The 18,132-nt window shown below is 43.5% G+C and overlaps 5 protein-coding genes across 5 annotated transcripts in view; 2 read left to right on the top strand and 3 right to left on the bottom strand.

Moving 5' to 3' along the window:
• Nucleotides 1–5,354, bottom strand: part of LOC309548692 (uncharacterized protein) — a gene marked incomplete at its 5' end in the record, with an annotated part of 106,730 nt that extends 101,376 nt beyond the window's left edge. Inside the window, 2 exons of the mRNA XM_082248652.1 lie at nucleotides 2,841–3,369; nucleotides 5,304–5,354. Coding sequence (XP_082104778.1) covers nucleotides 2,884–3,369; nucleotides 5,304–5,354 — 537 coding nt within the window. The 3' untranslated portion in view covers nucleotides 2,841–2,883. The remainder of the gene's footprint in view (nucleotides 1–2,840; nucleotides 3,370–5,303) is intronic.
• LOC309549119 (uncharacterized protein) overlaps nucleotides 1–18,132 on the top strand; it is a 2,919,967-nt gene that overhangs the window by 18,931 nt on the left and 2,882,904 nt on the right. The gene's annotated exons all lie outside the window — the stretch shown is intronic.
• The window catches only part of LOC309549117 (uncharacterized protein), a 4,285,597-nt gene that overhangs the window by 1,495,222 nt on the left and 2,772,243 nt on the right, over nucleotides 1–18,132 (bottom strand). The window contains 1 exon segment of the mRNA XM_082249155.1: nucleotides 5,364–5,570. Coding sequence (XP_082105281.1) covers nucleotides 5,364–5,570 — 207 coding nt within the window.
• LOC309549120 (uncharacterized protein) overlaps nucleotides 1–18,132 on the top strand; it is a gene marked incomplete at its 3' end in the record, with an annotated part of 1,495,124 nt that overhangs the window by 1,359,508 nt on the left and 117,484 nt on the right. The window lies entirely within an intron of this gene.
• Nucleotides 5,948–9,595, bottom strand: LOC309548691 (oocyte zinc finger protein XlCOF29-like; the record flags this gene model as incomplete). The annotated part of the gene is made up of 4 exons (XM_082248651.1): nucleotides 9,503–9,595; nucleotides 9,231–9,340; nucleotides 8,896–9,030; nucleotides 5,948–6,142 (listed from the first exon to the last, which is right to left on the bottom strand). The coding sequence occupies exons 2-4, from the start codon at nucleotides 9,312–9,314 to the stop codon at nucleotides 5,948–5,950; spliced, it is 414 nt and encodes a 137-aa protein (XP_082104777.1). The 5' UTR covers nucleotides 9,315–9,340; nucleotides 9,503–9,595.

Raw genomic sequence — 18,132 nt, 5'->3', positions numbered from 1 at the left:
ATATCCGCAGTCCAAGAAAGTACTCCACCAAACGGGCTCGATATGCAAACAGATCCCGCAATGACTGTCCTCGTTGAACTCTTGAGACCTAGACCTTCGTGATACGTAAGGTTACTCCATATTCAGGTTCTCTTGTTCTCTCTTTCTTGGTGGACTGGCTCTCTGATGGCTGGTTCGTGGATGTTCCATGCTACCTTCTGGTGCAGCTTATTCCCTCATGTTCCACAAAGGTTAATCGGAATGTTGCTCTATTTCTGTTGTTCTTTTTGCATTCATTTTCTCTTTTTTTTTTGTTATTGTTGTTTTTTCTCTGCTCCCCCCCCCCCCCCCGCAGTCTTGCTGGAGTGACCTGGAGAGCCTACCGGGGGCCTGCCTCACTGGGGAATCTCAGAAAGCATAGGTACACTAACGGCAATGCTGGACTTCTGATACCGTGATGCCTGACGTTTCCCCAGTGGTTCTATGCCCTGGCGAGGGAGCTAGCCACTCCGGTAACGCCGTGATGAGAACAGGATGTTTATCAGGAAAAAAGTGAAGTTGAGTACTTCAATGGTATGTTTTTCTATGTTTATTATTGTTTTTCTATTTTTTTGTCCTGTTTCAGGGAATACCTTTCCACACTTATCCTCCCAGAAGGCATGCTCCACCAGCACTCAGGGCACTCAAGCATCTTACCTTCGGTCCATACCCATTGCCCGCACTTTTACACTACTAGTATTCACCCATTTCATATCCTCTCCATATAAACCTCCTTGATATCAAATTAGTATCTTGGAACGTCAAGGGATTGCGGTCCCCCCACAAACGGATGGCCATACTGCGCCATTTGAAACGCCTTAAAATGGATGTAGCGCTTTTACAGGAAATGCACCTGCCATAAAGACCTTTACCGTATGCGCAAATTATGGGTGGGACAGGTCCATGGCTCAGCCTCGACCAAAAACAAGGCAGTTATTATTATTATTTTTATACAGGATTTATATAGCGCCAACAGTTTGCGCAGCGCTTTACAATTTGAGGGAAGACAATACAGTTACAATACAGTTCAGAACAGGAGGAAATAGAGGGCCCTGCTCGTTAGAGCTTACAATCTAAAAGGGAGGGTAAAGTGAAACAAAAAGGCAATAACCGTGGGGGATGGGTTGATGGAGAAAATGGAGGTACATTTATTAGGGGCTGGTAGGATAGGCTTCTTTGAAAAGGAGGGTTTTCAGAGATCGCCTAAAAGCTAAAAGGGTGGGAGATAATCACACAGATAGGGGTAAGGAGTTCCATAGGATTGGAGAGGTTCTGGAAAAGTCCTGGAGTCGAGCATGGGAGGAGGTTACGAGGGGGCTAGAGAGCAGGAGGTTTTGAGAGAAACGAAGAGAGCGATTAGGTTGGTATTTTGAGACGAGGCTGGTGATGTAGCTGGGGGCTAGGCTGTGGATTGCTTTGTAAGATGTTGAAAGTATTTTGAATTTAATTTGTTGGGTGAGCGGAAGCCAGTGGAGGGCTTGACAGAGAGGAGCAGCGGACACTGAGCGATTGGTAAGGTGGATGAGTCTGGCGGCAGCATTCATGATGGATTGAAGGGGGGATAGCCTGTTTAGAGGTATGCCAATGAGAAGGGAGTTGCAGTAGTCGAGGCGCGAGATGACCAGGGAGTGAACTAAGAGCTTTTTTGTGTCTTGTCCTTATTCTTATACACAAAGCCTTCCCCTGAGATTGTATCTGTTGATCATGCTGGTGACGGCAGACTACTCATTTTAACACTAAAAATTCACAATACCACCATGGTTATCGCGACTGTATACGCCCCCAACTCCCCCACAAAATTGTACTTTCAGACACTGACTTCCAAACTAGCCCCATTTGCACATCTTCCCTTCTTGGTAGGGGGAGACTTCAATACCGTTATGTACCCTGCGGAGGACAAATCTAGAGCCACACAGTCTCTCACCCCTCCTGATAATCATTCCTTCCTCTCAGACTTCGCCCACTCCCTGACCCCCGACCGACACCTGGAGGCAGACTCACCCGTTAGGTAGAGACTTTACTTTCTTCTCCCCTCCTCACAACAGCCTGTCCAGAATCAATTATATATTTTGCAATCACACCTTCCTGAAATTTACGATCAACCCGGCTATAGGTGACTTAGCGATCTCTGACCACGCTCCCATCTCATTGACTTTCTCAGACCAATCCCTGTCTACGTCGCAGAAACTCTGGCGCTTCCCCTCATACTTAGCTGGAAATGTGGACCTTTTAAATGTACTGACAGATACATGGGGGAATTTCTTTCTTTTTTCCATTGCATTTTTATTGGAAGATTTACAAAATGCAACAGTACAAACAGAACAGATATGGAACGAAAAGTAATGGTTACAAAAGTGAGGTTACAGAGCAACATATCATGTGGCAACATTACAGCAGGAACACAGTATTTCAGACAGGGCTCCACGCATGGTAGCCGCACCAAAGATGGAGTTGAGGGGGGGGGCGGATAGAGGGGGGGGGGAAAGTGGGGGGGGGGGGGTGGGAGGGTGGACCAGGTGGAAAAAGATGAAAGGAAGGGGGGGGGAGAAGAAGTAGAAGAAGAAGAAGGAGGGAGGAGGAGTGGAGAGTAGGAAGGAAGGGTGGGGGAGGGGAGGAGGAGGGGGGGGACAACACTTCATCCATGTCTTTGGTGATCTCTGATCTCCTTATGAAGTGTTTCTTACATGATGAAGATCAGCCATGGAGTATATCTGAGGTGTGAGGCTTCTTCCCCACATAAAAGCTGTGATGTCTAGCAACATTCATATAGAAAACATTCCCAGCACTGAAGGCACTAATACACCTCAAGAGTTGTGTGGGACCCTGATGTCCAGGAAGACAGGACTTCAGTGAGGAACTATTCCCTCACTCAGGACAGGAATACGGCTTCTCCCCCGTGTGAGATCTCTGATGTCTGTAAAGATTAGGCTTCAGTGAAAAACATTTCCCACACTCAGCACAGGAATATGGCTTCTCCCCCGTGTGAGATCTCTGATGTATGTTAAGATTGGACTTCACTGAAAAACATTTCCCACACTCAGAACAAGAATATGGCTTCTCCCCTGTGTGAGATCTCTGATGTGTGTAAAGACTAGCCTTCTGTGAAAAACATTTCCCACACTCAGGACAGGAATACATCTTCTTCCCCGTGTGCAATTTCTGATGTTTGTAAAAACTGGATTTGTCTGAAAAACATTTCCCGCACTCAGGACAGGAATATGGCTTTTCCCCCGTGTGTAATCTCTGATGTGTGAATAGATGGGACTTCCGTGCAAAACATTTCCCACACTCAGTACAGGAAAACCTCTTATGTGTTGGAAGGACGGCACTGTCCCTCACAGTCTGAGGTTCCTTGGGATAAGAGGAATACAATGGTCCGGCACCATCCCTCACAGTCTGAGGTTCCTCAGGATAAGAGGAATACGATGGTCCGGCACTGTCCCTCACAGTCTGAGGTTCCTCAGGATAAGAGGAATACAATGGTCCGGCACCGTCCCTCACAGTCTGAGGTTCCTCAGGATAAGAGGAATACGATGGTCTGGCACCGTCCCTCACAGTCTGAGGTTCCTCAGGATAAGAGGAATACAATGGTCCGGAACTGTCCCTCACGGTCTGAGGTTCCTCAGGATAAGAGGAATACGATGGTCCGGAACTGTCCCTCACAGTCTGAGGTTCCTCAGGATAAGAGGAATACGATGGTCCATCTACACTGTGTGGTGCCGGATGGACATTTGAGGTAGCCGGGTTTTCTCCTGGACTATACTGTGTGATGTCCTCATCTTCTACTTTACAGTCTGGAGACAAAGTGAGACAATCCTCTGAGGTTTTCTTCATCTCCCGTCCATCTACTAAAATAGAAATACAAAGATTATTACTAGACACAAGCAGATTGGTTCCCCTAAACCAGGACTCCGCCCACATCAGGCAGCTTTGTCTCTGAGGATCTTACAATTCCCCCTTCAAGGTAACTAGTAAATGGGTCTTCTGATCTCCTACCAGTTCATTTCTTTATTCATGGACTTTAGTCAGAGAGTGAGGAAACAACGAGAACTGTCTTTTATAGGAGTGACAGTGATGAGGGGATTATAGGACGAGTGTCCCCTCCCCCTCTATCACTCATTGCCATCTTCCCTGCACAAGAAGTCCTGCACTTCCTTATTTAGTTCATGATTTAGTAATGAATAACAGCGGGGCTGAGCCCCACCAGAGGTCAGAGAGTGAGGATGGGGGGAGAACAAAGATGAAGCCTGGACTGATCCTGAAGACCACCATCATTGGGTTATTGTATGTACAGCAAGGGTCAGGACTATGTAATATACAAAACAAAGTATATAGAGTAGAGGTCAGGACTATGTAAGGTACAACATAGAGTATATAGTGCGGGGGTCAGCACTATGTAATGTACAACTTGTTAGCGTATAACAGAGTATATATAGGGGTCAGGGGTATGTAATGTAAAACAAAAAATATACAGTGCAGTGGTCAGGAATAAGTAACATCATATTTGTGGACACTGGGCGGGGACTTTATGTTTTACATAAGTTTTATGAACAATTGTAAGAGTTAACTTTTGAGTGCACTTTATGTTTGCATAATTCATGATTTTTTTTAATGATTTGTATTGATGTAAACACAGCAGAAATATATTTTGTATATATTTAGTATATTTAGTCACAGACTGGATTTCACGTAGCTTTAGAGTTTTGGTTTTACAGAATATGTAGTGCAGGGGTCAGGAGTATGTAATGTACAGCATTCAGTATATAGTAAAGGGGTCAGGAGTATGTAATGTACAACATAGAGTATATAGTGCGGGGGCCAGGACTCATAATATTGGTATTCAGTAACCAGTGGAAGCTTATATGTTACTTGAGACAAATTGCAGAGGTCCCACACCGCAGCCTCCCATCTACTGAGACTGCACTCAGTGAAGTGGTTCTGTGACTATACAGACATATCCCTCCACCCGGCACAGCCAGCAAATATCAGAGCAAGCAAATCTGGGAAAATTGCGGTCCGAGATCTTGCTAGACCTGGGCACTCTGGACCAATCAGTGAGCAGTATGGGTGGAGGAATGTATTTAGTGTTAATGACCCACCTGTGCTGATCTCTGTAGGAGTGTCCTCCTCTATAAATGTCCCCGTTATTCCATCCTCCTCCATAGACTGCTGATCATCCCTCACATACCTCTCTTCTTCTTCTGCTTTAACCTCAACTTTTATATCTATCAGATCTTCACCCTAAAGAAAATGAGAGAAAAATCATCTGTAAAATATAAGCTCACATAAAATAATCCTCTCATCATCTCCACAAGTCCATGTTCTAGATACTCCATCGCACCAACCTTGTAACAGTGAGGGATGGTGTGACCTTCCTGTGTGGAGTCCCGGGAATACAGAGGACGGGGACATCTCTCTGGTAGGTTCCTGGTATTAGGTGGCTCCATCATATCCTTGTATCCTTCTGAAAACATCTCCATCACTCCATACTCCTCATCCTCCTCTTTATACTCTTCTTTAACAACAATATTATAATCCCCGAGGATTTCACTCTGAATATATAATAAAACATTCATTGTAACAAACATGCTGTGTATAAATTATAACTACTAATAATTGTCAATCATCTACCTGAGTACACTGCCGGGGTATAAGATTAATACTTCTAAGATCGAGGATCTTTCTATCAACATTCCTCCCACAACTCTGGGCACCTTACAATCCGCTTACTCGTATCACTAGTGTACCTGTTGCCTCAAATACCTCGTTATTCATGTGACACCTTCTCCTCATTGTACTAAGCTAACCTTCCTTCTTTATTCCAAGACATCCATTTATCCCTGAAACAATGGGATGCTTACTGTATAATATGTCCTGGCTAGGCACGGTAAATGTCCTCAAAATGTGGTTCCTCCCCAAACTGCTGTACCTATTGGAGACTCTCCCGGTCCAAGTCCCTCTTTCTCGGCTGAAATTGCTGCAAAGTACCTTTGTTACATTTATATGGCACCATAAGTCCCATCGCATAGCACAATCCACTTTGCTTTGGCTGAGATCTAGGGGTGGTCTGGGAGCACCGACCTGTTAACCACTTCCCATCCGGGCCAATTCTGGCATTTCTCTCCTACATGCAAAAATCATAAAATTTGATGAATGTAGAGAAATTCGCGCTTAGGATATATCAAGTTACTCCATAAGTGTTGGCTGCAGCCCCCTTCAAACTATATTCCGAGGATATATAGAAAATTAGAGTTCAATAAGGGAAGGAATGTGGCGCTGCCAATATTTTCATACCACTCAATAAATATCTAAAAAATCTAAAAAAAATGTGCGAAAGTGTAAACCGTATATAAATAAATTATAGTGCAATATGTGTCCAATCCAGGAATGCAAATAAATTAAGTGCGTGAATAAATATGCACACAAGTGACTGACAAATAAAGTGCCGTAGTGCAAAATACTGGTATGGTGTACCTAGTACCAATGCGGTATATATACTATAATAACCTCAAGCGATATAGGTGAATTAAATTAATAAGAATAAGTGGGTGTCTTATTAAAAATGTGATACCAAATGTTAACCAAAGTGCAATATAGAAGTGATAGAAGTTGAAATCATAATATAATAATGGCACAGCTAATCATAAATTAATGGCACTTACATAGATCCGTGATAACATGTGGTAAAAGGGATAAGAGTCACTTTAAACAAACATATATACCGAACGCTGAGGGCACAGATCATAGATGGATTCATGGGAAGACCAGGACAACCTATGCAGCTGTCAAAATACACTTTGTATAGTGCAAGATACAGGCATACACAAAACAAAAGACCACGCTAGGTGCCCCCAGTGGTCACTAGAAGAAGAATTATCTGCAGGACTGTGAAAACAACAGCCAGGTCTATTAGGGTAACAACAGTTTATTACCCACAATGTGGTGGATAAGAACAGTCAAGTTAATGAAAAAGCCAACAATACCACTGCAAAAGGTCCCTGGGCATTAATGGAAGGGTCATCCAGCACTGCGGTGAGGGCTGATAGAGGGGCGCCAATACAAAAGCCCTGGGAAATACGATATTGACACTCAGGGAACCAGACTGAGCACAGCAGAGCGCTCAGGTGACGTTGCGGTCAGCCAGTAAGGGGGGGGGGGCAGGAAGAACCAGAGGAAGCCTTGGGGTCCCAGCATGGAACGCAAGCTTGTAAAGTTGCCGTGATGACGTGTTTCACGTGCATGCGCTTTATCAAGTCACGGGGATAAAGACAACTGGAGTATTTAAGCTGTATGTGTCCCAATAGAGGACACATACAGCGGGGAGTGGGCGGAGCTATGCAGATCTGGATGCCACTTAACCGATCAATGCTTATGGCTGCCATTGAGTCAGTTGCCATCAAATATAAACTCTACAGTATAATCACAAATGTACAAAATATCGTCATATCAATTAGAAAAAGAAAAATAATAAAAAGGGGAATATTTGCCTGTATACTATAATAATAATAATAATAATAATAATAATAAATAATAAAATATTACTATTAATATTAATATGTCTGCCAGCGACCACAATTATGACACACAAAGTGGTAAAAAGAAGTTAATGGGATATGAGGATTATTATTAGACAATATTATGGATCTCTAAGTCCTCATTCAAGCCATATGGTGATAAGGAACCAAACGTATAAATCCAGAAGGTCTCCTTCCTACATAAGAGGGAGAACCTTTCATTATCAGTAGGAGAACCCTTGTGGATGGTCTCAAGTACCATGACCTCCAGATAAGCCATGTGCTTGTGATGTGCCTGGAGAAAGTGGCGGGGAACAGGGACCTTTTGCAGTGGTATTGTTGGCTTTTTCATTAACTTGACTGTTCTTATCCACCACATTGTGGTCAATAATCTGGTGTGAGACTTCTCCTCTTAATAGACCTGGCTGTTGTTTTCACAGTCCTGCAGATAATTCTCCTTATAGTTGCGTCATTTTGTAGATTTGGTTACAAGCAAACTCAGACCCTTTGAGGAATTCCACACTAAGCTTCATATTCCCAATAACCTCTTTACCTCTTATATTCAATGGAAGCATTTTTCTCCCCCCTCTCTCCATCATTAGCTTTACACCGACCAACCAAATTCAAACACATATGAATCCAAGGCCCACACCAACCACACCTCATATCCTCCATCTACAAACTATTATACCAGGTGCTCCCGATTACTGAAAACCTTCACTTACACTATATTGCCAAAAGTATTGGGACGCCTGCCTTTACACACACATGAACTTTAATGGCATCCCAGTCTTAGTCCGTAGGGTTCAATATTGAGTTGGCCCACCCTTTGCAGCTGTAACAGCTTCAACTCTTCTTGGCACAATGCAGTCAGGCAAATACCGTTCTCCTGGCAACCACCAAACCCAGATATGTCCATCAGATGGCCAAACAGCTCATGTTCTATCCAGAACTTTGAGGGTTCCTCTGACTTATTTCAGTTTACTGCATATACTGTCCAAGTATTCTGTATGTCTATTGTAAGCTGTAATATCTATATACCCTCTTCGTGATGTAATATCTATATACCCTCTTCATGGTGTAATATCTATATACCCTCTTCATGGTGTAATATCTATATACCCTCTTCATGGTGTAATATCTATATACCCTCTTCATGGTGTAATATCTATATACCCTCTTCATGGTGTAATATCTATATATACCCTCTTCATGGTGTAATATCTATATACCCTCTTCATGGTGTAATATCTATATACCCTCTTCATTGCCTGTTTTGTGAAATACAATGGATGTAACTTGTTTATGTTTGGTAAATTCAATAAAAATAAAATAACAAAAAACAATTCCCAGCACCGCTCACCTCTCCTGTCAGCAGCTCCATCATCTTCTTGGTGACTTCTAGAATCTTCTGCATGTTGTGTCTCTCAGGTTTTAGGGAGTCACATGGAGGCACTGTGATGGTCATATGATCACCTGACTTCAGAGGAGGAAATCTCTGTATTAAGGAACCAATAGGAATATCATGTTAGAATCCCAGAATCCCCCTCACCTCTCCGGTCAGGTCTGTGTTTTATTAATAGAGATAAGAGTGATGTCATGTGACCTCCCAGAATCCTCCTCACCTCTCCAGTCAGGTCTGTGTTTTATTAATAGAGATAAGAGTGATGTCATGTGACCTCCCAGAATCCTCCTCACCTCTCCGGTCAGCAGGAAGATGATCTCCAGGGTGAGGTTTAGTATCTTCTCAGTCATGTGACTCCGGTCCTCCTCCATCCTCATTGGTCATGTGATCTATACAGGTTTCCCTGTAAACCAATAATTGATGAGAGAGAATGATGTGGACTGTACTGGTTGTACAATATTAGGATGGGGATGTATGGGGGGTAATATGAGGGAAGAATGGACCCCGGTGGGATTACACAGAGGAACATTCAGTTTAGTGTTCTTTTGATCCAGAAGTCTCTTACCTTTGGTTTGACAGATCACAAAGTCTTTTTTGCTAGTTTTTTTATCTGCTGGTAAAGAGGGACAAATATGATTCTTTTTATGTCTAAACAAACCCCCCCCCATCCCACCCCCCACACCTAATACAAGTCAACTAAGTTGTTTAGACTTAGACTAATCGGGAAATAAGAACGAGGAGAATGTTCAGGTCCCGTAAGTGGGGAAATGTTCTGCACCTGAAGGGGTTTATCTATGTTTCCACACTATATATATGTGTGTATCATCATCTGCTGGAGATAAAAGACGTCACAGTGACTATGGAGGAAGAGGACGGACATGACGGGGGGTTTACTGGGTGTAAATAGAAAATAAGATCTTATTACCTCCTCTGCTGCCTCTTCTAGCAACGTCTCCTCTCAACTTCCTCCTACCTCGCCTCTCCCCCAGAATTCCTATTTATATCTGACATCACTTCCTGTCTGTATTCCATAGAGACTTCCTGTCTGGGTAGAAGTGAGATCACCACCTTGTGGAGCTCAGAGGAACTGCAGCCCTGAGAAACGTCTGGTAGTGTGAACACGGCCTTGTGCTGTGTGTGTATGTACTGTATATCCTTCCCCTTTCTCTCCTCCCTGAGTGTGTATGAAGAGGCGGAGCTCCTGCTGGAACAGCGGTCGGAGGAGGAAGCCGAGTCTAGGAGGGAGACTGACAGAAAGTGCAGCAGACTTGCAGGAGTGAGCGAGGAGGATCCAGTTCCTTTGCCATCGGAGGTGAGGAGAGTGTGAAGGATGTTTGTGACTCTGGTAGCTGAAAAGCTGGGAGTCATATTGCTCTGGTGAATGGGGAAGCACTACTAAGGGGGCACCCTCACCATCATGTGTTTAAGAGGTGGAAGAAGGCGTGGCTACACTACAGCTGGCACAGTTTGGAGCACGGAGCACTTTCACACCTTATCAACTTTTCATTCATTTGTGGACTTTTTTTTTTTTTTTGAGAAGTAGATGCAAAGTGGAAGCAGTGGACTTGCAGAGAACACTATATTGAGTACACAATATTGTATGTTTACATGGATTTGCACAGATTTTTAGGTTATTTAATATAGCAGCAAATATTATGAGATTAAAGTGGTAGGTGCAAAGTGGGAGCAGTGGATCTGCAGGGAACAGCATCTTGAGCACAAAACACTTTATGTTGTATATAAATTTGCACATGATTCAGTTTACTTCATCTATTGATAAACACCAAAAGATCAATGAAGTAGGTGTAAAGTGGGAGCAGTAGATCTGCTGAGAATATTATTTTGAGCTCCTAGCACTTTATATATGAAGGTATCCACATACAGTGCCGGGACAAGGTGATCCAGGGCCCAGGGCAAAGATGACAAACTGCAGCCCCCCTCCCTTAGGGTTAGGGTCAGGGTGCCCCCATTCCTGCAATAAAACCACTGCACCCAGGGCAGCCGCCCCTCCTGCCCACCCCTTTTCCTGGCCCTGTCCACATATTTTAGTGTATTTGTGATAATTTATGTGCACACACAACAGGACAGCGCTGTGACACATAATGCTCTTCTAGTTGATAAAGGGAATTCATACCTTTGTTACAGCAGCAGTCCGGTATAAGTTATTTTTGTAGGTATTTGAGTTGTTACACATAGCGCAGGTTTTTTTCAATTTATATTGGTGACATAATTGACCAAATCTGGGGATCAGGAGCCATTTCCACCCTTTACTCTCGCCTGGGGTTTTTTGTATCCATATAACAGATGTTCTACATGACTAAATCTGCAATCAATTTTACTGCAAAATTAAAGGGGCCAAAATGTCTCCCCCCGAGCAGTAATATATTTCTATCCCCCTTGGTGGGAGTGGAGATGACCCATCTATAAGGATATACAATACATACACACAGCATAAGGCCGAGATGTTTCTCAGGGCTGCAGTTCCTCTGAGCTCCACAAGGTGGTGATCTCACTTCTACCCAGACAGGAAGTCTCTATGGAATACAGACAGGAAGTGATGTCAGGTACAGACAGGAAGTTTCGGGTGAGAGGTGAGTTGGGAGGAAGTAGAGAGAAGACATTGCTGGAGATGGCAGCAGAGGAGGTAATAAGATTTTATTTTCTATTTACACCCAGTAACCCCCCCCGTCATGTCCGTCCTCTTCCTCCATAGTCACTGTGACGTCTTTTATCTCCAGCAGATGATGATACTTATCTTTAAATCTCTGCCCTCTTAATAGTCTGATCATATAACTGTGCCCAATGCTCCCATCACCCTAAACCTTCTGGCAGCAGCCGCAATCCACAAAACTTGTTTTCCTTTACTCTTCTTCCCAAAACCAATCTCCCCTTCTCCTGAGCCCTCTGGAATGCCCGCTCTGTCTGTGACAAACTCACCTCCCTCCATGACCTCTTTATCACAAATTACTTTAACTTATTTGCCATTACTGAAATCTGGCTTCATGAATCCGACACTGCTTCTCCTGCTTCCCTCCCCCATGATGGCCTTCTCTGGACTCACTCTTCCAGGCCTACGCAGCTCCTAACAGGTACTTCACCCACCTACCCCTATGCAAAACGTGCTTAAGAGCGCAGCTACATTTCAGAAAACGTAGCTGCGCTCTTAAGCACCTGTGGCGTAAGACTAAGTCCCAGAATGACTTCAACCAATATAAATCTGCCCTCCGAAAATGCTACTTTTGCCACTTCACTGCCAAGCAGACAAAGCTTCTCTACCTTCAACTCTCTTCTTCGTCCTCCTCTTCCTCCACTCTCCAACTTACTCACTGCCCAGGAGATCACCAATCACTTCAACAATAAGATTGATTCAATTCATGAAGAGATCTCCAATGTACTATTTTTGTGTGACTAATACAATCCAAATAATTCTTACCTTCATTTCCCAAAGTTATCCGTCTACAAGGAGACCTGTACAGATCAAATGAGGATGGAGGAGGACCAGAGTCACATGACTGAGAAGATACTAAACCTCACCATGGAGATCATCTACCTGCTGACCGGAGAGGTGAGGAGGATTCTGGGAGGTCACATGACATCACTCTTATCTCTATTAATAGAACACAGACCTGACCGGAGAGGTGAGGAGGATTCTGGGAGGTCACATGACATCTCTCTTATCTCTATAAATAAAACACAGACCTGACCGGAGAGGTGAGGGGGATTCTGGGAGGTCACATGACATCACTCTTATCTCTATTTATAAAACACAGACCTGACCAGAGAGGTGAGGAGGATTCTGGGAGGTCACATGACATCACTCTTATCTCTATTAATAAAACACAGACCTGACCGGAGAGGTGAGGAGGATTCTGGGAGGTCACATGACATCACTCTTATCTCTATAAATAAAACACAGACCTTACCGGAGAGGTGAGGAGGATTCTGGGACTCTAACATGATATTCCTATTGGTTCCTCAATACAGAGATTTCCTCCTCTGAAGTCAGGTGATCGAATGACCATCACAATGCCTCCATGTGACTTCCTAAATCGTGAGAGACACAACATGCAGAAGATTCTAGAAGTCACCAAGAAGATGATGGAGCTGCTGACAGGAGAGGTGAGCGGTGCTGGGAATTCTTTTTTTGTAATTTTATTTTTATTGAATTTCCCAAAAATAAAGAGGAAAATAGTCAATGGTTTTAATTACGCAAACAGCATGAAGAGGGTATATAGATATTACAGCATTGTGACGGGAGTTACTTTGGGCGGGGGGCTTTACCTTAGAGAGGTCAGGAAACTCCTTGCCCAGCTCCCCCGGCCCCTCCTATGTGTAAGTCACCCTGTGTCTATTAGGAGCACAGGGTGATGGAGAAACACAGTTTTGGGCCTTCACTAACCAGACTCACAGTACAACCATACTGGACTAAGCATTTCCTGTTACCCCGGTTATCCTTGGTTCTATATGTGTGGTTTGTGTTGAAAGAATGAAGGGGGCTCTTTCACTTAGGACCATAATATTTATGAACAATATCCCTCAAGAAATATATTATGATACATTGGTTCGACATTTTCAGGTTGCTTGTAGGAGTTTATCTAATAGACCATTGCTAGATAGTTTGAGGTGGGATGGGGTTTGTTGTTGTTAAGTGCCTGTATCCCATTGTTCTATTGTTTCTGTCTGCCTTGGGATCAACCTATTATGGGATGTATATGTGTATGTGGATTAGCTACTAAAGGGGAGGGGGGATTGTCCCAGAGTGTATAACTCTTTGTGCCTGTGTTTGAATAAACAGTCTTATGCTTTTTACCACCCTACACTGATGTCTTGACAAGTGATTGGGTGAGCTAAGGGATCTTGGATCGTGCTGGTACCAGGCAACGGAAGCTTAAACGGCGGACATACTTTTCTTGAGTATGGGGCCTGTCACAAGCATGAAGAGGGTATATAGGTATTTCGCCATGAAGAGGGTATATAGATAATATAGCATGATATATCATGACTTGATAAAGTGCATGGGTGCGAAACATGTCATCACGTCAACTGTCCGAGCTTGCGTTCCATGCTGGGATCCCGAGGCTTCCTGTGGTTCTTTCTGCTCCCGCCCACTGGCCGATGTGATGTCACCCAAGTCCGTTGCTGCGCTCTGTCTGGTCCCCCGAGAGGCAGTATCGTATTTCCCAGGGATTTTGGACTGGCGCCCCTCTATCAGCCCTCACCGCAGTGCTGGATGACCCTTCCATTAATGCCCAGGGACCTTTTGCAGTGGTATTGTTGGCTTTTTCATTAACTTGACTGTTCTTATCCACCACATTGTGGGTAATAAACTGTTGTGAGACTTTTACTCTTAATAGACCTGGCTGTTTTTTTCACAGTCCTGCAGCTAATTCTCCTTCTAGTGACCACTGGGGGCACCTAGCGTGGTCTTTTGTTTTGTGTATGCCTGTATCTTGCACTATACAAAGTGTATTTTGACAGCTGCATAGGTTTGTCCTGGTCTTCCCATGAATCCATCTATGATCTGTACCCTCAGCGCTCGGTATACATGTTTGTTTAAAATGACGTAACTGAAATCTATGGGCTTCGGCCCAGGGCAGGATCCTTCCATAGGACAGGGAATCTGGGATTGAAGGATTATTTAAAAGGTTAAGCAGGAGAGAACATGGTGAAGAAATAAAATACTGTGTGCAACATTTTTTCCATATGGACAACATAAATAGCATAGGGGAGGAGGATTGTTTCAGTGGAGAGGACATGGTGGAGTCAGCTGACCATAATAAAGGGCATGGGTGAGTGGGGTAGATAAGCCCAAATTATATTTCAGACCCGCGACTGGGTGGGGGATGGACAGACTAGGACATGAAAGTCTGGAGGTGGGAGGCATAATAATAATTTAACCACTTCCCACTGGAAGGCTGTCATATGACGTCCCGGTCTGGAAGTGGTGATATCTGGATGATGGGTGCAGCTGCAGGCATCATCCAGATATCTTTCTTTTCAGCCAGCAATTCCCTATCTTGTAAAAGCCCTAGCTGGTCATGAGCCACTTGATTTACAGGCAGCGGGAGGGGATGTCCTCCCCCTCTCCGGCTGCCCTCCAGTACCATAGAGCTTACCAAAAAATGGATGGTCCCCGGCCATCTCTATGCTCCTGGGAGGCTGAAAGCAACATTATGACATCACTTCTGGTGCTGTCAGATGTAAACACTGCCAGTTTTTCATCCTGGAAAGCAGAGATCAATGTTTTTTTTAACCACTTGCCGACCGCCGCACGACTATTTACGTCAGCGGTCAGCCCCTCACAGGCAGAGCGACGAAGGGCTACGTCGCTAGCCTTTGAGGGTCTAGGGAGCGAGCGCGTGCCGCCGGAGGTGCGATTCCGCTCCCGCGTGGTCACTCGGCAATCGTCGGTGCAGAGGGAGAAAGGCAGGCGGCTGATGTAAACAAGCCGCCTGTCATTCTCCCCTGTGTAGGAATGGTGATCATACGGTTCTACTATGTAGGACTGTTGATCACTGTTCCTACACCTCAAGTCACAGCCAATCACAGTTAGAATCACGCCCTTAGGGACACACATAACCCCTCCCTCTCAAAAAAGTTAACCCCTTCCCTGCCAGTGTCATTTTTACAGTAACAGTGCATATGTATAGCACTGACTACTGTAGTAATGTCCCTGGTACCCCCAAAAGTGTCAAAAATGTCAGTCGAGGGTCCGATCTGTCCGCCGCAATGTCGCAGTCCCGCAAAAAAAATTGCAGATCGCCGCCATTACGCGTTAAAAAAAAAACAACAAAAATGACAAAAATCTTTCCCTTTGTTAGTAAACGCAATACCTTTTGCGCAAACCAATCAAAATTCGCTTTTTGCGATTTTTGTTTTTTACCAAACATATGGTAAAAAAAAAAATTGGCCCAAAATGTTAAAAAATTTTTATTTTTACTTTTTTTTTTGGGGAATTTCATATAAAAAAATGTAAAAAATATTGTTATTTTTGCAAAATTGACGCTGTTTTTTTGTTTATAGCGCAAAAAGTAACAATCGCACAGGTGATCAAATACCACCAAAAGAAAGCTCTGTCATGCCTTATTCTTATTACAAGGGATGTGTACATTTCTAGTAATAGGAATAAAAGTGATAAAAAAATAGAGTTGGTGTACAAATAAAAAAATGTATAAATAACAATAAAAAATTTTTAAAGCACTCCTGTCCCCTCGTGCTCGCAGGCAAAATCAAACACATACGTAGGTTGCGCCCGCATATATATATATATATGATGTTCAGACCACACACGTGAGGCATCGCTGTGAACGTTAGAGGGAGAGCAATAATTCTAGCACTAGACCTCTTCTGTAACTCTAAACAGGTAACCTGTAAACATTTGGAAAGCGTCGCCTATGGAGATTTTTAAGTACCGTAGTTTTGCGCCATTTCACGAATGGGTGCAATTCTAAAGCATGACACGTGTTTGATATCTAATTACTCGGTGTAACATCATCTTTTATATTTTACAAAAAACTGGGTTACAGGTATCTATTTTGTTTTTTTTTTCCATTAAAATTCATTAAAGTGTATTTTTTTCCCAAACAATTGTGTTTGAAATATTGCTGCGACCACCATTTTATTATTTAGGGTCTTTGCTGAATAAAATATATATTTTTTTTAATGTTTGGGGGCTCTAAGTCATTTTTTAGCAAATAAATGATGATTTTTACATGTAGGAGAGAAATGCCAGAATTGGCCCGGATGGGAAGTGGTTAACAGGTCAGGTGCTCCCAGACCGCCCCTAGATCTCAGCCAAGCAAAGTGGATTGTGCTATGCGATGGGACTTATGGTGCCATATAAATGTAACAAAGGTACTTTGCAGCAATTTCAGCTGAGAAAGAGGGACTTGGACCGGGAGAGTCTCCAATAGGTACAGCAGTTTGGGGAGGAACCACATTTTGAGGACATTTACCGTGCCTAGCCAGGAGATATTATACAGTAAGCATCCCATTGTTTCAGGGATAAATGTATGTCTTGAAATAAAGAAGGAAGGTTAGCTTAGTATAATGAGGAGAAGGTGTCAGATGAATAACGAGGTATTTGAGGGAACAGGTACACTAGTGATACGAGTAAGCGGATTGTAAGGTGCCAAGAGTTGTGGGAGGAATGTTGATAGAAAGATCCTCGATCTTAGAAGTATTAATCTTATACCCCGGCAGTGTACTCAGGTAGATGAGTGACAATTATTAGTAGTTATAATTTATACACAGCATGTTTGTTACAATGAATGTTTTATTATATATTCAGAGTGGAAACCTCGGGGATGATAATATTGATGTTAAAGAAGAGTATAAAGAGGAGGATGAGGAGTATGGAGTGATGGAGGAGTTTTCAGAAGGACACAAGGATATGATGGAGCCACCTAATACCAGGAACCCACCAGAGAGATGTCCCCGTCCTCTGTATTCCCGGGATTCCACACAGGAAGATCACACCATCCCCCACTGTTACAAGGTTGGTGGGATGGAGTATCTAGAACATGGACTTGTGGAGATGATGTGTGGATTATTTTATGTGAGCTTATATTTTACAGATGATTCTACTCTCATTTTTTTTTTAGGGTGAAGATCTGATAGATATAAAAGTTGAGGTTAAATCAGAAGAAGAAGAGAGGTATGAGAGGGATGATCAGCAGTCTATGGAGGAGGATGGAATAACGGGGACATTTATAGAGGAGGACACTCCTACAGAGATCAGCACAGGTGAGTCATTAACACTAAATACATTCCACCCATACTGCTCACTGATTGGGCCAGAGTGCCCAGGTCTAGCAAGATCTCTGACCGCAATTTTCCCAGATTTGTTGCTCTGATATCTGCTGGCTGTGCCGGGTGGAGGGATATGTCTGTATAGTCTCAGACCCAAGTCAACAGTCTCAGGAGATGGGAGGCAGCGGTGTGAGACCTCTGCAATTTGTCTCAAGTAACATATAAGCTTCCCCCACACTATATACTCTATGTTGTATATTACATACTCCTGATCCCTGCACTATATACTCTATGTTGTACATTACATACTCCTGACCCCTGCACTATATACTCTATGTTGTGCATTACATACTCCTGATCCCTGCACTATATACACTATATTGTACATTACATACTCCTGACCCCTTCACTATATATACTGAATGCTGTACATTACATACTCCT

Source organism: Pelophylax lessonae (genome assembly GCF_965119305.1).
Source record: "Pelophylax lessonae genome assembly, chromosome: 3".
Lineage (NCBI taxonomy): Eukaryota > Metazoa > Chordata > Amphibia > Anura > Ranidae > Pelophylax > Pelophylax lessonae.
This window is presented reverse-complemented; position numbering and strand designations above follow the sequence as displayed.